The 22,283-nt window shown below is 34.6% G+C and overlaps 1 protein-coding gene across 3 annotated transcripts in view; it reads right to left on the bottom strand.

The window, feature by feature from the left end:
• Positions 1 to 22,283, bottom strand: part of ESF1 (ESF1 nucleolar pre-rRNA processing protein homolog) — a 65,047-nt gene that overhangs the window by 42,649 nt on the left and 115 nt on the right. The window contains exons 1-9 of one of the 3 annotated variants that reach the window (XM_058684847.1): positions 22,051 to 22,283; positions 20,318 to 20,994; positions 14,882 to 15,279; positions 13,975 to 14,088; positions 11,178 to 11,278; positions 9,996 to 10,148; positions 7,758 to 7,872; positions 7,127 to 7,207; positions 5,973 to 6,120 (exon numbers count right to left, since the gene is read on the bottom strand). In XM_058684847.1, the coding sequence (XP_058540830.1) occupies positions 5,973 to 6,120; positions 7,127 to 7,207; positions 7,758 to 7,872; positions 9,996 to 10,148; positions 11,178 to 11,278; positions 13,975 to 14,088; positions 14,882 to 15,279; positions 20,318 to 20,951 (1,744 nt within the window). In that variant the 5' untranslated portion in view covers positions 20,952 to 20,994; positions 22,051 to 22,283. The remainder of the gene's footprint in view (positions 1 to 5,972; positions 6,121 to 7,126; positions 7,208 to 7,757; positions 7,873 to 9,995; positions 10,149 to 11,177; positions 11,279 to 13,974; positions 14,089 to 14,881; positions 15,280 to 20,317; positions 20,995 to 22,050) is intronic. The other 2 variants (XM_058684848.1, XM_058684849.1) reach the window with 2 other exon arrangements.

The following is a 22,283-nucleotide window of genomic DNA, read 5'->3' as shown; positions in this document are numbered from 1 at the left end:
ACCATCTGGCATAGTGGCTTTAAAATGTTATGGTCAATACAAGGGTGAATGTTGTTGGGATGCATGTGGTACATGGATATAACTGTTATACTGAAGAGACAGATAAAGGAAGCTGCTTGTAGTCCAAAATGAACAATAAAGAGTCTTTTCCATTTGATATGCTTACTCTCAGGATCTCATTAATACACTGAGAATAAAAGCAAATAAATTAGAAGTTAATTCAATTAATATCCCTCTGTGGAAAAATATCCACATTTCCATGTCTTAATTTATAAAAATAATAATTAGAATACAAAGAAACAATATAAAATTCAGGGCAACAAATACCAAAGAAAACTAATACGTGAAAAGTTTGTTCGGTCTATATTTCCACTGTAATTTTCCAAGTCAAAAACATAAATTAAGAACCTAGGTTTTAATGCAAAACATACAGACTTATTGAATTGACTAAATGTCCCTGGTAAAGGAAAATTTAGAAGCAGCATAATGAAGACCCTCTCTTCTATAAGCTATGGCTAACCGGTCACTAAAAATGTCTAATATCATCAAACATTTAGCTGTCAAACATCAATGTTAACAGATTGTCCTCACATCTTAAAAAAGGTGACATGGAAAAAACATTGGTTAAGTAAATGTTTTCATAGTTTTTTTCTCTAAATGAATAAAAAAATAGTCCAGGACATTCTTTCCATCCTATCACACTTTTATATTTTCACTCAAACAGCTGAAATTCATCTTTTTCCTGTTTGTGCTTTGTGCCACAAAAATAATGTTGGATAGAATTCTGTCATGTATCCCATAACTCAATGGATAAAACATCAGGAACACATTAACAAAATGGCAATGTATTTCTTTCTATTAAAAGCTTACTTCTGAAAACATAATTAGAAGCAAGCTCCTTCCAGGTTGAAATTTTAGTGGTAAGTCTCTGATGGCCTACTTTAAATTGATTTTTTCCAGTACTAAAATTTTACTTTCCAAAGCTCTAAAATGTGGGATAATTCATGTAAATCTGTTTTTTCCCAATTCAAGGACAATACTTTGTGAGAGCCTTAATACTATATAAAGAATAAAAAAAGTAGTCCAACAGTAAGAAGCCCTGTGATGATCTTTTATAAACAACACCAGGAACATCTAGTAACTCTAAAGCATTCAAAAATACTAATGTATCTATCAGAGGCTCTACACTGCAGATTAAAGTAAGCTGGCAATCAATTAAAATAATGAAGAAAAATGCATGCTTTTAAAACTTAATGAGTAGTATATTTAAAACAAAAAGCCATTAATTCTTAAAGTTTTAGAAGTAAAAATATATGATACATGGTAGTATGGTAAGCACTTTGTGACCATTATCTCAATCTTTCCAAACATGAGCCAGGTACTATTATTATCCTCATTTCATAGCTGTGGAAAGAAAAGCACAAGGGCTTAGGAAAGTTAACCTATGTAACTTTACTATGTGGTAAACTCAGGATTTGAAACCAGTGGAGCACAAGATCTTAAAAATATACTACACATCACATTTTTGTCCAAATGTCAGTATCATTTCAAGTCTAGGTCAGTTCTCTCAAACCAATCAAAGAAACCTATTAACATTCTTCACAAATATACATGTTCTCTTCTTTCCTTTAACTTAGAGCAGCTAGTGAAGAAAAACTATTCCAGAATTATCAGAAAGTAATAAATGACCATACAGGCATGTGGATAAAAAGAATCGATAGACAAATCAGTATGTATATGAGAGAAAGACAGGCTATTTGAAAAAGGACTTGGTTGTTCTGATCATACTAGAAATAAAATGGTCACTCAATCTGGAGTTGAGTTTGAAATGCCAAAAATTAATAAGCAACAGTCACTGAAGCCTGAAAAAAATGAGAAGGCTTTTATGCCCAACATAACTACCCTTGCAAATCATACTTTTTCAGAGACTATTAAATACCTCAGAAATTATGTGGTTTTATTAATATGAGATGTCTGAACAAAGAAACTAGGATGACTTTTCCATTCCATGTGTGGAGTACAATTCACGTTATGAAAAACTTAGAAAAATAATGCAGTATCTTCAGTAGTCTAAAAAATGATAGGCCAATCATAGGATCTCAGAAAGTTAGTTTAATGGTCCTATGATAATACTAAAAAGAATTTTATGGCACAAAAACAGACACAACAGAACAAAGAACCCAGAAATGGACCCATAAACGTATGGCCAACTAATCTTTGACAAAGCAGGAAAGAATATCCAATGGAATAAAGACAGTTTCTTCAGCAAGTGGTGCTGGGAAAACTGGACAGAGACATACAGAACAATGTACCTGGATCACTTTCTTACACCATACACAAAAATAAACCCAAAATGGATGAAAGACCTAAAGGTAAGACAGGAAGCCATCAAAATCCTCGAGAAGAAAGCAGGCAAAAACCTCTTTGATCTTGGCCGCAGCAACTTCTTACTCAACATGTCTCCGGAGGCAAGGGAAACAAAAGCAAAAATGAACTACTGGGACCTCATCAAAATAAAAAGCTTCTGCACAGTGAAGGAAACAATCAGCAAAACTAAAAGGCAACTGACAGAATGGGAGAAGATATTTGCAAACGACGTATCAGATAAAGGGTTAGTATCCAAAATCTATAAAGAACTTACCAAACTCAACACCCAAGAAACAAATAATCCAGTGAAGAAATGGGAAAAAGACATGAATAGACACTTCTCTAAAGAAGACATCCAGATGGCCAACTGACACATGAAAAAAATGCTCAACGTCACTCATCATCAGGGAAATACAAACCAAAACCACAATGAGATACCACCTCACTCCTGTCAGAAAGGCTAACATGAACAACTCAGGCAACAATAGATGTTAGCGAGGATGCAGTTCTGCATGAAAACTGGTGCAGCCACTCTGCAAAACAATGTAGAGGTTCCTCAAAAAATTAAAAATAGAGCTTCCCTAGGACCTAGCAATTGCACTACTAGATATTCATCCAAGGAATACAGGTATGCTGTTTCAAAGAGACACATGCACCCCAATGTTTACAGCAGCACTATCGACAATAGCCAAAGTATGGAAAGAGCCCAAATATCCATCGACTGATGGATGAATAAAGATATGGTATATATATACAATGGAATTCTACTTGGTGATAAGAAACAATGAAATCTTGCCATTTGAAACAATGCGATGGAACTAGAATGTATTATGCTAAGTGAAGTAAGTCAGAGAAAGACAAATATCATAATGATTTCACTCATATGTGGAATTTAAGAAATGAAACAGATGAATATAGGGGAAGGGGAGCAAAAACAGATAAGATAAAAGCAGAGTGGGGGGAGACAAACCATGAGAGACCCTTAAATACAGAGCACAAATTGAGGGTTGCTGGTGGGGTGTTGGGAATGGGTGATGAGCATTAAGGAAGGCACTTGTTGGGATGAGCACTGGGTGTTATATGTAAGTGATGAATCACTAAATTCTATTCCTGAAATCATTATTACAGTACATACTAACTAACTTGGATTTAAATAAAAAATAAATTAGATAAAAAAAAAAACAGAAAAGAAAAAAGGAAAAAAAAAGGAAAAAAAAAGTGTGAACCATAATGTAAACAATGGACTTTTTGGTGATACTGATATATCAGTGTAGGTTCCTCATTTGTAACAAATATGCCACCTCGGTTAGGGATGTTGATAATGAGGCAGGCTGTGTGTATCCATGTGTTAGGAGGGTGGGCAGAGGGATGTGGGAACAATGTATTTTCAGCTCATTTCTGCTGTGAACTCAAAACTGTTGTAAAAAATATAGTCTATTAAAACAGAAGAAAAGAAAGGCTCAAAAAAAAAAACCAAAACAAAACTGGAGTAATGTAGTCCCAGAATGACCAGAGTAAATGAAAGTCCTCTCTGATTAGATACTCTCATCTCAACTATCAAATTAGCACACAGGTTAACTACATATACAAGGAAACAAAAATAATAGAAATGAATCCAAAAAGACTTAAAATACTGAAATCATCAGATACAGACTGTAAGAAGATACTTAACTCAGTTTATGGAAGTGTTGAAAATATCTGCAATGAATAGAAAATTATATAAAGTGGTATTGCTGTTTTGAAAAATGGCCAAAGAGGACTTTTGGAAGTCTATCAACAGATTCAACACCACTGAAAAGCAAATTAGGAACTGGAAGATAGGTCAGAAGAAAACACCCAGAATGCAGCACAGAGAGATGATAGATCAAGAAATATACAAGAGTAGCAACATGGAAGTTACAGTGAAAATATCTTATATACATACATATATATACGTGTGTGTGTGTGTGTGTGTGTGTGTGTGTGTATGTATGTGTGTCCACACACACATAATTAGAGTTCCAGAAAGAGAGGGAAGAAGAAATGTGTGACTAGACAATGGTTGAGAAATTTCCAAAAGGGATCAAAGATACCATGCCACAAATGCAAGAAATCCAATAAACCCGAAGCACACAAATAAATCTGTTAGTTCACAGTAAAACTGAAGACAAAAAAAAAAAAAAAAAAAAAAGGACAAAAAAACTTTAAAAGTAGTCAAAGAAAAAAGAAATCCAGGAATCTAGATAACCTTCAAAAGACTGAAAAAAAGTAGTCACGAAAAAAATTCTAGACAATCTTCAAAACACCGAAAATGTCAGACAGGTGATTTCTCAAAAACGAGGAAACTACAAGTCAGTAGGATATTATCATTATCATTAGTGTGGGGATGGAGAGGACTTCCTAGAATTTTTTTTTTTTTTTTTTACCTAGTGAAAGTATCTTTCTCAAATGAAAGCCAAACAAGGATATTTTTTTACTAAAACTCAAGAGAGTTTTACACCAGCAAACACTACCAGAACTTATCAGGGATATATTTAAGACAGAAGGAAAATGGTCCTCAGAAGTATGACATTTAGAAAAGAATAAAGAGCAAAAAAAAGTGAAGAAAATGTGGGTAAAATGAAATAGGGCCGTTTAAATATCAATATCCCGTGGAACTTATAAAAAAAGAGGATAACAAAACAGAGGATAACATGAAAGTCGTTTTAAGATTCTCTGTATTATCTAAGAGGGTAAAAATATTAATTACCATTAGGCCTTAATAAATTAAGGATGCAAGTCACAATTTCTAGAACAATCACTAAACGAACTGAAACAGTCTACTTTCCAAACTAGTTGAGGAGAAAATGGAATACAAAAAATAATCAATCCAAAAGTAACTCTTAATATTAAAAAAGGGGGCATTATAGAGCATTTTACTAGTTTGTTAAGAGACTACAAAACTATGTGAATTAGGACAAGTCTAAAAGGCCAGGCTTTAGGCACCTGGGTGGCTCAGTCACTTGAGCATCCAAATCTTGATTTTGGGCTCAGGTCATGATTCCAGGGTCATGGGGTTGAGCCACCCATTGGGCTCCACATTGAGTGTGGAACCTGCTTGGGATTCTCTCTCACCCCTTCTGCCCCTCTCCTCGGCTCACGTACGCTCTCTTTAAAAAAAAAAAAAAATTAAAATTAAAAGAATTAAAAGGTCAGGCTTTTTTTGTTTGGTATAAGCTGTGGGGGAGGGGCAGAAAAAGTGGGGGGAACAGAGGATCCAAAGCAGGCTCCATGCTGACAGCCGAGAGAGCCCGATGCAGGGTTCGAACCTACAAACAGTGAGATCATGACCTGAGCTGAAGTTGGACACTCAACCGACTGAGCCACCCAAGCGACCCTGTTTGGTAAAAGTTTTAAACAAAATGTTTGTGGTTAAAGAAATTCAGGCCAAAAAAATACTTCTAAAAAGTTTCAAATATTATCCATAGGTGTATATAATACTGTACACTTGAGTATGCTTTGCAGGCAGCCTAAGAATTAGCTTGGCACTCCCTTTAAGCTACTGCCAAAGACGTATTTCCACTAATAAGCCTAGATTAGGGATCTAAATGCTTGCGAACATAGAACACCAAAAGACTAACAAGTACCTCGTAGCTCCTCTTCTATCTCCTCTTCATCTTCACTAGAGGAAGCTAAATAAGCTTGAAAATCCATGTCCAAAAGCTCTTCCTTTTTAAACTTCCTGTTGAGTGTTGTAATTCTTTCATGATCAGTCTCATCCCAAGTGATTTCCACCTTCACCAATAAGAATAAAAAAGTATCAGAATATTTGTCATTAATGTGGATGTTTAACAATATTTAAAAGGTTAAGACATGTTAAAGCAAATCATAAATGACATGCTTAATAAAAAGTATTTTATTTATGAAAGAGGAACCATTTTCATCAATCTATGTTCTTCTATCTCTCTGCTATATACAAGGTACTCTATTATTAGGAGTAAAATTTCATCTGTGTGTTAATTAATTGTAGGGAAAAGAAATAAAACACATTAGTGAAAACGTTACATTATTATGAACCAACAAAACATGTTTTTCACCTGGAGTTCTAAGTATTTCAGGAGGTCTACAAACTATGTGAAATCTATTAAAGCTTTCAACACAATTTCAATAGGGTCCTTTTTCCAAAAAAAGATTAAGAGCCACTGATAAGAAATGTATCTACTGGTTGGAAGTGCAGTAAACCCCACGATACAGAAATTCATCTATAACATGATTAATCTGTTGACTGGCTCCTGCCCTCTATGCAGCCCCTATTCTCAGATGGGGTCTTGTCAGATGTTTTAACTTCATTATAAGTTAATGAATTATAAGGGTGGGTCCCCTATGTTTTGTTTTGTTTTGTTTTCTCCTCAGGCTAATCTCCCCAGATCAGGACAACAAAATGGGCACCAGTTAACCAAAGGATCCCTAAGATAACTGTCACTACCTTAGAAGCTCTAACTAGTCACAGGATTCAGAATTACCCCTATTCAGAAAATTTCCCTGAGATGATAACCATAAAACTGCTGCTGGAACTGGTACAGATGTGGATGGTACCCTAGGAATTCCAGAGAAGCTGTATGGACAGTCTTGCCTTGGTCATTTTTCAGTCTTGAAAAGAAACCAACCCTACATTTTACGTTACTGAATCTTTTAAACTACACTTATCACAATGGTGGGGTTTTACCATACTCAGTAACTCATCAAGGTTACATAGTGCCCATCATAGCATGTGGAAGACAGATACAATAGGTCTCTCTACCATCAGCCTGTCCTCAGAAGAGCACAGTGGTCTGTCACAGAAAAGGCAATGGGAAGACTGGGTAGTTGCTGCAGAGTCTATCTGTGGGTAGAAGGTTTATGGGGGGAAAGAAGAGAGAAGGTAGGCAGCTAAGTAACAAACTAATTCAATAAAAATCTTCTGGCCGTTCATTATTAAGCATTAATGTGACATCTAGCAGTCCTGAATTACTTTACTTAAATTGTTTTTATAATTTTGGATCATATCCGCAGAAAAAATGTGTTTCTATTTAAAATTTCTACTGGTTTTAACTGTGATTTGAAATAATCTGTTACCTCCTTCTCCTTACTCTGTAGGGTATTAATAACTGACATATAACTTATTAAAGAATCTAGTTGAATAAGAATGTACGGGAAAGACAGAGGAGATAAACATTTGTGGGTAAATGACTCAAGCTTAAAGGCATAAGAAAAATTTGAAAATAGGTTCAAACAAATAAAAATGCAAATATACTTGTGTTTCCCTTCTACTTGTATTTGTGCATTAAAATTTTGAATACTTTCCATTTTCAAAGATGTTATAAGTAAATAATACATAAAATCTTTTCTTAAAGCAAGAATCCAGCTATACACTTTTAACAGTTAAGAAATACCGTTGAGGTTCCCATCGCAGCAGATGTGAAATATTTTGGTTTATATGCTGTTAAATCCACTTCTGAGGCTATGTCCTTGGGCTCATCATCAAAGGTAATATCATCTGGTATAAACCTAAGAAACAAAAAATAAATTTATTTAAACATATGCTGTAGTGATAAACAACCAGAGTTTAGATTCTCCCCTAATTAGTTCTAGTTTATACATACATACCATAAAAAAGTTTCTATAAAACACACATGTAGATGAGGCAAACAATGTTAGAAATGACCTTGGCGCAAAATTTCTGAAATTCATAAACCATAAATCTGTAATTCCACTAAATTTGAATGAACTCTGTAGGTAGAAACCCTGCATTAGGAATCAGTTAATATGAATCAGGTGCAAACACACATGCCCCCCCCCGCCCCCCATGTTTCAAAACGACCTAGACTCCTGATGGCACAGTCTTGGCTTGTATATGGTATTTTGAAGATCAAATAGAACTAGTAATGGATAAGTGTTCTAAATATAAAGTATCAGACACAGAACTTGTCAGTGAAAATAAGGAATAAGCTTAAAATTAAGACTAAAAAATCTTCACAATATTATCTTACAATATTTTTTCATAAATAATTAGCTACTAAGTGTAAATGTAATTGTCTGACAATGCTTAGGCATCAGGCTAAAGAATAGGGGGGGAAAGCATAGTTAAATAACCCATGGTTAATATATTTAGGTTTTGTAATTTATATAGATTTTGTTCCACACACAAAAAAAGCATATGCTCTGTAATCCACTAAAAATTATTTGTTGGTAGAGAAACAGATAATTAAGGTTCACTAGGTCTACACAGTATCCTCCTCCAGCTACACTTTTGCAGATTTAGTAGAAGAGAAATAGGTATCTGAAATCAATATTTTTAAGTGTTATTAATGTGCATGCATTTATATTTTTGGGCAGGTGAAAAAAAGTTTCTCTAGATAACTGGACAATAGCAGAAAACTCAATTTTCTTTTCTGATGCATGCTTAACAAAATAAAACAGGGAATGTAAATTTTTTCCATGGTCACTGATCTTATTTTCTAGGCCTGCCAGACCTTATTCTAACATAGTATGGAAATGTCCCCAAACAGAACTAGAAAGAACAAAATGATCCCGAAAACATGTTAACATGAATTCGTAACATCCAAAGAGTTTGATATTCTAACAAAGGTTTGGTAACTACTATTTAAACATTCAGAACAAGTACCTCCAACTGAAACTCTTAACATAAAAGAGAAGGAAACACTTGTCTGATGAGATAAGCCCTTTGTGTTAAATATGCAAACATACTAAAATTTTATTCCAAATTATCAATTCAAAAATTTTTATTTGTTTTTCTACCAGTCGGAATGCTTTCAAAGTATGAAAGCCACAGACTATGAATGATGCATTTTTTTTCGGAAATATTTCATTTTGAGAACAAAGCCTCTCACAAACCTGGATACAGAGAAATGATTTCTATTCAAAGTGTCATAGTAAAATGGTGTATTGGGTTCAAAAGGACTAGGCTAATGATAAAATGGTACAGTAGTTTAGTTTCCTGTTTCCTCAGAACTGACATTTACAACCACCTAAGGGTTTTCAGCTCTGGGTCAGTGAAGCCTGTGCACGTGGTGAAAATGCTGAAGTCCAAAGACAATGCCGGCAACACCATTCATTCACTGAACAGCATTTATGGCGGCATAGTCCAATGAAACTTTCTGTGATGACGGCAATCTGCTCTATCCAACATATGGTCTGCCCTATATCTGCTCTGCATTAAGTACTTTACATATGTCTAATGACTAAGCAAATGAATGATTTTAAAATTTTTAAAAATTTTAAATAGTCAGATGTGACTAGTGGCTACTGTATTAGCACAGATGTAGAGGTACCAGTTTATTAGCAAATTCCTCTGCCCCTACCTCAATGCTTTTTTTTTTTTAAGTTAATTCACCTGGTTCCTAGTTCTAAAAGAGAGTTGCAAAGAAATATCACTACATATAACTAAAAACATAGCCAGTATGTTTGAAATTCAGGATATAAATGCGGGGTGACTCATACATAATAGTTTAGCATTTCCTTGTTACAGTTTTCTTTAAGAGTGATGCTCCACAGGAGCAAAAAATCCTCTTTCACAACATGAAACAACATAAAATACTAGGAGTCTAATATTTTACTTCTTATAATCACATTGTGCTACAAGATAAAATTGATAAGACATACTGGATTACCTTAGATCTATGAATGAACAACTACTTTCAAATTCCAGGCCGTCACAATCCTCATAAATTTTGCCAGCTGTTTCAGGGGAATCACAGTCTACTACTGCATAATAGTACTTGAGTCGTTTGAATTGATAATCTCTCAGTTTTTCTCTAGAAGTCCTAAAAGGTAGAAAACTCATTAAGCTTAGAACACAAATACCAATCTTCCTTTAAAAAATGAATGTAAATGTTTCAAAAAATTGTTTCATCCCAATCTATCTTTCTTTCATGACTCTGCCTTTATGGGCATTAATACTTAAGCTCATTTTATTATTTTGACAAGGCACAGACTAGGTATTTTGATTGAAAATTAGTATCTAGAAGAGTGTAAGAATTACATGTGGTTACCTAGAGTTTAACTCTTGAATAGTCATTTTTTTTATTTTGCTACCACATATAACCGCTCAAGTAAAACTGCTGAACAAGTTTATAATATTAAATGTATTATATTAATATAATATATTAACATTAATACAATTAATGATAATTAATAATTACAGATAATATTAATAATTAAACATATTACAAACTATGCTAGGAAAGCATTAGTTCTAAGTACAAAGAAACTCCTGATCTGGTAAAATGTTTATTTCAGATTTATGTGTTGTCAAGTCTAAATGGTTGTAAGTTTAATTTCATTTAACATATTGAAACTCTTCATTGGCTCTCTTCTGCCCCCAATCTTGTCAATTACCATTTTTATTACGTGCACATAGCTCCACCTAGTGGTTTAAAAATTACCTTAAATTTTTTTTCAATACTACATTATGATGATAAAACAATGTTATCACTATTTTATTTAATCCTCAAATTTACAAAAACTGTATATTTTGAAGACAAATAGGGTTTCAATGCCACTATTATGGAAAGCAACATCTCCGGAAAAAAACAAAACTTATTCAGAGCAATGAGGCTCAGAAATGTTTTTCAAAACTGCAGTAATTTGTGAATACTGAAATGTAAATATACACACAAAATGTTGTTGGAATAGTGTGCCACTTCTGACAGACTTTAATCTGCTTTTGCAACCTGTTTTAACGATGAATGGCAGGCAGAGCATAAACTTTAGTTCCATTACAGTGACCACAATTCTGAGTTAGTGACATGAACTTATGAGATTTAATTTTATTTTCTATAATGGCTTAATACCAGTCCTTTTCAGGGGCATCTTCAGGTATACTTAATAACTCTACTGGTCCTTGAACTTGCTCTTCCTTCATCCTCTCCTTTCCAAATTCTGAAGGATATATCTAAACACACACACACACAAAAAAAAATAAGATAAGATCAATATATTCTTTACTTACAATATCCGGAACTCCAAGAATTACAACTGAACTCAATGAAAACAGCAAGAATGACTCACTTCCAAACCTACTACGGAAAGCTAAAACATTCTGAGGAATCTCCTTAAAAATAGTTGTTTTGGTTGGAATGAAACAGATGTGGAACTTGAGAACAAAAACAGAGTGTCTCCTGCATACATCAAATAGGACAAGATGGTTCTGGAATCCAAGGGAAAAATAAAAGCAAAACAAGACTCTAGGCACTCCAGGAACTCAATGTAAACACACACATGAGAAGTGACTGTTGACGCAAAATACACAAAAATGATTACTGAAGGACATAAAACATACGTAATAAAAAATAATTTTGTAATACTCAATTTATCTTTTAAGTCATATCATTTATCCAATATCCATTATCCAATGCTTTAAGAAATCCTTTAAATAGAGGGGCTCCTGGGTGGCTCAGTCTGACTTTGGTTCAGGTCATGATCTCACAGTTTGTGGGTTTGGGTCCAATGTTGGGCTATGCTGACAACTTGGGGAGCCTGGAGCCTGCTTCAGATTCTGTGTTTCCTTCTCTCTCTACCCCTACTCTCCCCCCCACCCCAAAATAAATAAACTTAAAAAAAAATTAAGAAATCCTTTAAATATAACTGAAAGTTATCACATAGTTTAGATACAATCTTGGTATAAAAAAAGGATTCACCCTCATTGGGATCTGGGACTATTTTTTTTTTTTAAGTTTATTTATTTATTTTGAGACAGGGAGTGTGTGTGTGAGCATGAATGGGGGAGGAACAGGGAGAGAGAGAGAGAGAGGGAGAGGGAGAGGGAGAGGGAGAGGGAGAGAGAGAGGGGGAGAGAGAGAGAGAGAGAGAGAGAGAGAGAGAAAATCCCAAGCAGGCTCCATGCTGTCAGGGCAGAGCCCAATGTGGGGCTCAAACTTAAAGAACTGTGAGATCATGACCTGAGCTGAAACCAAGAGTTGGACATTTAACCCACTGAGCTACCCAGGATTTGGTATTTTTGTATATTGGCTACTTTTGAGAGTCAAGAAATATAACTGTATTAATTTGTCTTGTTTGGATACTACTGGGCTTAATATATATGTTAACTAAAACTATTTTTTTCAATTCTGTGCAATATGCAATTTATCAAATAGGGGATTTGAGTTTTTCCTATTAGTGTGAGTGGCAACAATAGGTTTTCACGTAGAAGTTTTAAATATATATGTAGTCACATCTGTTGATTCCTTTTCCCTTTTCTAAGTCTAGAAATTCCTAATACCCATTTCCTGAAACACAGATTTAATAAAAACACAATTCCATTTTATTCTGTTTCTGGGGTTTGATTTTTTAATTTTTTCCCATACTTTATCTAGAGTTTATTTTGGGCTATTATGAGGTAAAGATCTGAAATAAGCTCTTCATATAAAGACTCATCCATTTGTTCTAATATCAGGTATTCAAACTTATTTTGGTCTAAATTATAATATAAACTCTTCTATTTATCTATTCCATTCCATCTATTTGTCCCTCTATTTTTACCCAAACTTGTTAACTCACACAGCAATATAAAAGATTTAGATGTTGTACCTGACAGAATCCTTTTATACTGGTGTATTTTCCCAAAAATGTATTAGTCATTCTCACTGTTTATTCTTTTAGATGATTACTGGTATCCTTTTTCTTTACTTTCATTTGAACTGAGATTATGGCTGAAACTACACTAAACCTATAGAACTGACATCTTTAAATATTTAAACAGAATTATAATTTAGAGCTGTTTCAGGCACTACACTAAATACTAAGTGTGAGTTTCTTTTCATTTCATCCTTACAACTACCCTAGGAAATGCTATTTTTGTATCCACTGCCAGATAAGAGAACACATCTGAGAGATTAATAAAATGCCCAAAATCACATGCCATGTATCAGAATCAAGATTTGTATTTTTTTTTAAATGTTTATTTATTTATTTTGAGACAGAGAGCATGAGCAGGGGAGGGGCAGAAAGAGAAGGAGAGAGGGAGTCCCAAGCAGGTTCAAGCCTGAGGCAGGGCTGGTTCCCACAAACTATGAGATTATGACCTGAGCTGAAATCAGGAGTTGGATACTTAACTGATTGAGCCACCTAGGTGCCCCCAGAATCAAGATCTGCCTGCAGTCTGTCATACAACAAAGCCTAGATTCTTAACCATTATGCTTGCTCTCCAGAAATATGGTATCTCAGAATTTAAGTTTTTCAAATTTACCAGTGTTACCATTTCACATGTCACATATGTTTAAGGGAATTCTCAAGGATTTTGTGTTTCTGCTGCTAGTAAAAATAGATTTTTTTTTCTTAATTGGTTAAGAATTGAAGAATGCAATTAAAAAATATTTATTTTATACTCTGTCCCTTTATTGAGCTTTATATATTGTAATAGCTTTCCAATTGATCTCTTTGGGTTTTTAAATTACGTACAATCACCTACCCCATCAATAGCAATAATTTTACTCCTTCCTTTTACATTTGTTATACTGGTTTCATGCCTAACTACAGTGGACAACTGCCAGATTATTTTCTTTAAAAGGAAAAGTATGACTTAAAAAAAAAAAAAAAGATGAGATTCAAAATGTTTAGAAGTATTTACTTCAAAATGAAATCAATTCTCACCTTTACAGAAAATATAACACCTCCTTTAGGTTTAAATGAATTAAACAAAGCCAGCAAATCTTTTGCCTTTAATCTGTCCCAGTCCATGTTGCAAACAGCTAATCGACGTGTAATCTATGAAATGAGAAAAATTAAATATTACATAACCTCTATCATTCCCAACACTTATAAAATATACAAAAAACGTAATGCTTTCTTTCCCCCAAAATTCTGACATCATCAATAGAAGTATTTATAAGAGAAAACTTTGGTCCTGAGAAACTTAACAGAAGACCATGGGGGAGAGGAAGTGGGAAAAAAAAAGTCACAGAGAGGGAGGAAGGCAAACCATAAGAGACTCTTAAATACTGAGAACAAACTGAGGGTTGATGGGGCGGGGGGAGGGAGAGGGTAAAGTGGGTGATGGGCATTGAGAAGGGCACCTGTTGGGATGAGCACTGGGTGTTGTATGGAAACCAATTTGACAATAAATTATATTTAATATAAAAAAATAAATAAAAATAAAGATGATATTTAAAAAAAGAAAAAGAAAACTTTGGTTGAGTCACACATGATAAAACTGTCAACAGATAAACACTTTCTCTTATATGGTTTTTAGTTCTTGAATCAGAATACGATAATCAGCTGATTTTTTAATAACCAAGTTTGTTAAGCTATTTTGCTTCCCATGCATGAGCATGGAGGTTAAGTAGATTACCCTATAGCATTTCTAATAGGTGCAGTAGGAACTGAAATAAAAACTACCAGCTAAAACAATCAATTCCATATCAAAAGGTTTTAATGAGAATCATCATTAAGAGTATTTACCAATAAATCTTTTCCCAATTTAATGACATCAATTCTACCATTCATAAAAGCTACTTGTACTGTGCCCATCACATATAATGTTATTTATTCAAAAGTTCACCTCATCAGCCCGAGGAGCATCTTTATCTAATTCTCTCCAAGCATGCTCAAAACCAGAGTCCTCTGGCAGTAAATCTGCCATATCTTCTTCATCTTCAGAACTAGTTTCTATATTTCCTTTACCCCTTGCAAGATCAGGACCACTGTCACTTTCATCATCATTCTCACTCTCCTCATCTTCATCCTCCTCCTCATCATTTTCATTTCCATCAACATCATCATCATCATCATCATCATCATCAGTTGAACTTCTACCAATGCCTGTAATTTCATCTTCAGATTCTTCATCACCTATTTCACTAGCACTTTCTGATTCTTCCTCCAGAGCATCTTTGTCAAGCCTCTTACCACCTGTCGAGTTTTCATAACCATCACTGTCTCTTGCCATTAGCGAAACCACTGCAAAAAACATTAAAGGAGGGAGAAATTAAGAAAATGTAAACACAATTAAATTCAAATCACGTTATTCTGACCTCAAATCTAGTAAAAGTAATTTCTATGAAAGAGACTTAAAAAACAAACAAACCCTAAATTCAACAAAAGTTCATGCCTAATTTACTTGATAGAAATTTTGATATGTACCCAGATCATACAAGTAGATTCACATATTTGTTCAGAATTATGCAGTGCCTGCTGTGTGCTAGGTGCTCAATATAAAATCATTGGTAAGAGAAGTTATTAGTTAAGTGAATAGATGGAAGGGTCTGGATCAAATAAAATCAATCACATCCATACACATAAAGAGCTACAATAGGAGTCTCTATATAAGTGCAACTGAGTTGCTACTTGAAGGATAAAGAGGAAGTATTCAAGATTAGAGTAATGAGGGAAATGCTCCAAACACCAAGAAAAATAAATGCAAAGATCCAAGAATAGGAAAAAGCTGGCAAGAATGTATGGACTGCAGGTGGCCAAGAGTCAAGTAAGAAATTAAACTGAATAGCGAGGTACAGGCCACGCTTTCCAAAAACCATGTAGAAGGTTTGGATTTTGTCATAAAAGCAGTGATAAGCTACTGCTATGCTTTCAGAAAGAGGGACATCATCAGATTTGCACAGTGAGATAGATCACCTTGACTGTGCTGTAGAAACTTGACCAGATGGAGTCAAGAGGATATGATTAGAAAATTAGAAGTGTAGTACAATACTCCTACCAAGAGATGAAGATAGCACTAAATTAGAAATAGATACAAAGAGGTTAATGGATTCACTTCAGAGTTTCGGAGTCAGGAGTTAAAATCAACAGTAATTAGTGACAGGGGCTTGGTATGGGGCACAGAAGTTTTAGAATTGTCAAAGATGAGTCCCAGCTTCTTGGCTTGAGGATGGATGGATAGATAGATAGATACATAGATAAACATGCAATATTGGAAAAGAAACAGTTTGCTTGCTTGGTAGAGGTAGATCATGAGTTCAGTTTTCACTATGTTGAATCTGAAGTGCCTTGGAATCATATACGAGGAGATATCAAGAAGGCTGCTGGCTGTATGAGTTTACAGCTCAGAAAAGTTGCGTGCTGGAGATAAAACTTTTCACTCACTCATGTGTAGTGATAACAGAAGCTTGAGATGTGGATGAGATCACCTATGCAGGGCAAAACACAGGTTTTCTGCTAAATCTTGAACTTTGTTAACTAATAGCAATACCATGATGAGTGAAAGATTGTTTTTACTTATATTGAATTTTTTTTTTAACCCTCATAACTCTGAAAAACCTCATTTTCTAGTTCTAAAGCAATTTATATGATTCTTTCTACTATGGGTATGTGTATGTTGATATACAGTATCTCACACATTATATTCATCTTTAAGTTGGAGCTTATGTTTCTGCTTAAAGCTCTATTTGGAGAAATAAAAAAAATATTAAAAGCTTAATGCTTAGAATGAAATTCAAAGTTAGTTTTTCCCTTGGTCCTATAATCTTATAATAGTTATTCATTGACCTAGTATTTACTACTTACTTTACTATGTAAATAAAAGGCATTGAACTCAGGAAAAGAAAAAGGGAGATGGCTTGTAACATGATCCTATGCTCCTGATGGTTCATAAGCCAAAAGAAATTGTTTATTGAATAATGAAGCTTTATTCTAAGGTAACACAGAAGAGACATCTCAATTTGCCTGCAGAGAGGTATTTAAGACAGGCTTCACAAAGATGCCATTTGATCTGAGACTAAATGAAAGAGTTCGGCTAGGAGGAAAAGAAATGGGCTTCTATTTTAGTACCACAAGAGAGTGGGGGACCATAAAAAATAACTAGCCAGTAGATGTGAAAAAGCCAAAAAAAGGAATTATCATAAGTTCTGCATATGAGATCAAAAAACACCACAGCGGTGAAGGAGAGTTACTATGAGGCAAGCACCAGAATTCACTTTTAAGCAACGTGCTCAGAAATAACACCTCAGAGATCTACCTTTATCTAATACTGCAATTATTTCTCAAGCATCAGTCATTATTATGCCATTTTCATGATTTTTGCCTATCACTGATGTTTTTTCATCAGTGAAACTGAAATTTTTTTTAATTAAAAAAATTAGCTTTGTTCTAAGTATCTCTGAAGTCACAGATGTGATGTAGTGGTTATACTTTTTCTTAAATATTTATTCCTAAATACATATCTATTAACATAAAAAACTTTGAGTATCTTGTTACATATGCCATGTTTTCCCGTATGACAATGATACATACATCACACTTTGTGTGTGATTCGGGTTATATAATAAATCAATACACGAAAGACTTAAAAAAGATCTAGTATTTTAATATTTTTGATAATATCGAGTACATTCAGAGTACTGATTTATTTGCTCAGAGCCCACCAGGTATACAATACTAGATAATGTAGGATTATCTCTCTATTCCTGGATGGTACTGCTCTACAGTAACTGTAAACAGTACTTACCTTGCTACTTAAAAAAATGCTTTGTTACCCCCCCATTATAAAAGTAATGAATGCTCATTGGAAAAATATTAAGAAAATACAGTTTAATAAAGAAAATAAAAAGACTAGTAATTTTTCATGCAGAGATACCTGGATGGCTATTTTGGTACATAATTCCCTAAATCTGTTTTCTATGATGTATCTATTAATTTTTTTAAGTAGCTTGTCATACCATTATCACTATTTTGCAGCTTATTTTTAAAGCTTCATATATCATAAACATTTGGATATATCACAATTTACTTAATCAATCCCCTGATTTATGCCAATTTTACATTTTAAAACAATGTTATAATGCATATTATTTGCACATATGCCCAATTAAAATAAGTTCTTAGGAGTACAAGTGCTGGGCATCAACATATCATAATGACACATAATACCAAACCATACCTCCTCACATCACCTGTACCTTGCAGCACTTAGAAAGACCCCTGCACATAGTAGTTGCTGGAATGATAACTGACAAATGAATAATGAACAAAAGATGGTTATATACAAAGTCACTATTCCTTACTTACACCTAATGCCTTTCTAGACTATAGAACTGATGTAAATTACTGGAAGAAACATGATGGGGTAGACAGAAAGATTCAAAGACTTGAGTCGCAGGCCCAGCTCTGTGTATCCTAACATAAATCACTTTAGTCTTGTTTCCCAATTAATCTATCCTAATTTCTCAATCTTACTGAGAAAATTTAATGGAGATATATAAAAAGATTCTATAAAATCAATCCAAAGGATTATATGGGTATGTTTTATTAATCCAATGCCCCAAATCAAGTGAAATTTCAAAGAGGCTAGACTAACTTATCTCACAAACTCAGTATCAAACAAATCTTGCTGCTGTTCCTATTCTGATCTTATTCTCCAATTTCAATAACCAAACTCCTATCCCTTCTCCCTACACCTCAGTTTGCTGCCTGGTTCCACTACAAACGAAATGACACCCCATCCTGACCTCCTACTCCCTATCTAGAATTCTATCTACTGCCTGATACCTCCTACCTTTCCAATATAATCTCAGCCTGTCAAGACCTCTCGGGCTCTTCCTGGATGCCTATCCTCCTTGGGTCTCGTAATCACAGCCAGCTTTGGGCTCATCCGAATACCAATTTTCAATTAACAACATCAACAACTGGCAACACCAACACTCAAAATTCCTTGCTGCTGGACGGGACACAAAATTTTAATAAGTAAACAAGTAGGCATGAACTAGAATCAGACATTTCTTAGTTCCAAACAACCACTTTTAGCTGTGTTATCCACTCACCCCTTTGGAGACTTTATTATCTAATCAAATGGGAATACTTATCTCTTCTGAACATACCCAACCATATCTTTGCTCAAAAAGTCCTTTCTATATAGAATGCTCTGGTCCCTCAATTTACTTTTTCCAAATCTGATGGTACTTCCCCTATCAATTTTTCTCTGGTTGCCATATCTTGAGCGACCTCTTCCTCTGAATTCTCATAGCCCTCTGCTAAATATCTTTTATACCACTTACCATTATTCTATCATATATTATGGACCTAATTTCTTCCACTTTAGATCTGTGGTGTCCAGTATGTACAAGCAGCCACATGTAGCAATTGAGTAATGTAGCTCATTCAAATTTTATACTTGAGATTAGTATGAAAATAGAATGTAAACTATATCATTAAACTTTTTTTAAGTTGATTACATCTTGAATGAACTTTTTGATGTGTTAGGTTAAATATTATGTTATTAAAAATGAATTTCACCTGTTTTTTTTACTTCTTAATGTGTCAACTAGAAAATTCAAAATTATACATTTTTTATTAGACAGTGCCGCTTTAGCTGATGCCACTGCAGAGTTTAGCAGGATGTTATTTACAAAAGAGGATCTGCAAAGGGCCAGGAAGGGCTGAAATCAAGGCCAAACTCCACTAACAAGCTCTGCACCCTGCAGGCGTGTTGTGTCTGCTCAGGGGAAATAAACCTAACTGCTTCACTCAAAGCTGCTGGCCCTTACCAAACTGTGAGCTCTGGGAGCTCTGCATGTCTAAAAGGGCGTAACTTTTTCTAATGTGCACAGACATCATATAAGCTAGTAGTAGGCCTAAGATGGGGGCCCATATCTTACTCATGTTTATCTGCCACAAGTTACTACAAGTAGCTGAATGAAGGATGAATGAGTACCCAACTCTACTAACCCTCTTCAGACACCTCTTCTTACTGTGGGATGACAACATATAATGCTTTATTTGGTTACAGAACATAGCTCTCACTAGTCACCACCACAAATCACAATCATTGTGTAGCCTCAAGTTTTTCTCTCCTAGCAATTAATAACACAAAATAAAAAATTAATAATCATTACATGGTATTCTTTCTTTCATAGCTTTATCTCCCAAATAAGCATTTGATCATTCTCATTATACTATAGAAATTCTTACTACACGTCTCCTTTTTAAAAAAATCAGTATAAAAATTAGTAATGTAACATCAAAGTATCTGTAATTCTTTCCAACAAACCTGATAGCATTTCTCTTCTTGTCTTAGAGTACTGGAGCTTGGGAGATTTCACAATTTCAGAGACGCCCAAGTCTACTTTTCCTTTGGGACATGAGTCTGTACTATGTTGAACAATGTTTTTTTTCCCTGTTGTACTTTTCTGTGTAAATTCTTCTCTGTTTTTCTTAGAACTTATTTTTGAATCTACCTTCTTAGATTTGCATGACTTTTCCATTTTCTGAATTCTGTCAGAGTTATCCAAATCATTTTTATCTCCAGAATCCTTTTGACTAATTTTTTTGCTTTCTTTCTTTTTCTCTTCAACTAGATTTTTTGATTCTATTTTGTTGTTAGTCTGGGGTTTTTTCTTCTTCCTTTTCTTTTGGTTCAATGCTTTATCATCTTCATAAGATAGATCTGAATCAGAATCTGAAAGGTCATAAAAACGCTTCAAGTCCTCTGTAGTGCTGTGGTTGATGGGGCGTCCTCTTTTATCCACAGCATAATTCAACTTGAACCTTTTGTCATGAAACATTGCTCGAAATCTCTTGTCAATTTTGACTTTTCGATCCTTTTCTGGCATTTCCCAAAATCTTGGGTCCTTTGTAACCCTCCTAAACCGCTGGTCACTCATTATTTCTTCTTTGGATGTCATTTTTAAATGTCTGACTGGACAAATGCTTTGAAGAAATCAAACACTAAAAAGCAAAACAAATGTTATGATAATGAAGGATTAGTAATACAAGATGCTTTGGGAAAAAATACTAATTCACAATATATTGTAAGTTAAACGTACATAAAGTTAACACATCCAATTTCATTTCCCAAACTTATTCTTAGTCACATGCAGAAAAGCAAAAACAATCAGAACATCCTCTTTTGATTACAGAGCATTCGGAGAAACAAATTTAAGGCAAAATCAAACAGAACTCCAGGGCTTTACAGAGGGAGGCAAAATGCTTAATAGCCAATTGCACTCAGAGTTTGTACATTTCTTTTTATATACCTGTACTTGTTACAAGTTAAAAGCTGATGTAATCAAAAGTTTCCCAAGCCTCAGTTGGTCTCATTTGTTTCTTCACACTCTGGTCCCATTCTCTGTTAGTCTTCACCTCATGCTACTCTGGACAGCCCTTAATTCTACACGGCTAGTGTCCTAACAGACCCAAATCAGTTAGGTTTAGCTCACAAAGTTCCCTCTATAAATCCGAGCATCCTTCAAAAATCAGGTAAAGTTTCATCGCAGTTAATAAATTTCACTTCTTTCTATTTTTTCTTATTTTATAAGAACTAAGGCCCAAACAGGCTGATTCTCCTTGAAACATATTAGACTCTGTAGGTGTGGGAGAGATTAGTATTGTTCCCTTGAAAATAGTTCCTAATGGTTTAACATCTCAATTTGCTTTTGCAGAGCTAAGTCATTGATTATTAAGAACAAAAAAGAACTAATCAAACAGGGTAGTGCTTTGTTTTGAAAGTAAGGCTTATTTTTTTCCTTAAATTTGAAAACAACTTTTTATAACCAAAAAGAAAAAAAAATCACAGGTTTCAATGATGCATTTACACACTTAATCATTTAACCCTCTGAACAGGTGGGAACGGAATAGGTGTTTCATCTAGTTATTAGGTGTAAGTATTAATGTTTACGCTGAAAGCATTCGATAAACGTCAGATATTCAGGCAGAGAAGGGCGACCTGACGTCACCTTCTGACCCCCACCTTCATTTCCATAGCCCACCTTCCCCTGTACCCACCCTCTAACGCGGAGAACACCAGGGTGGTCCCAGAATGACGATCTCCTACCCAACCTTAAACCTCAGGGCACAGCTACGGACTGAGGTGCCTCAAAAGGACCCTGGGGAGGATCAAGGAAGTCTGAAAAACGAGACCGGAATGGCAAGGGAAAAAGGGGTAACCCCCCGTGAATCCTAAGGAGACCCTGTCAGAGATTAGTTCGGGATCCCCTGCAGCCCTTTCAGAAATCCAA

This window comes from Neofelis nebulosa, chromosome 9, assembly GCF_028018385.1.
Source record: "Neofelis nebulosa isolate mNeoNeb1 chromosome 9, mNeoNeb1.pri, whole genome shotgun sequence".
NCBI lineage: Eukaryota > Metazoa > Chordata > Mammalia > Carnivora > Felidae > Neofelis > Neofelis nebulosa.
Note: the sequence above shows the minus strand (reverse complement) of the source record. Positions and strands in the feature narration are given on the sequence as shown.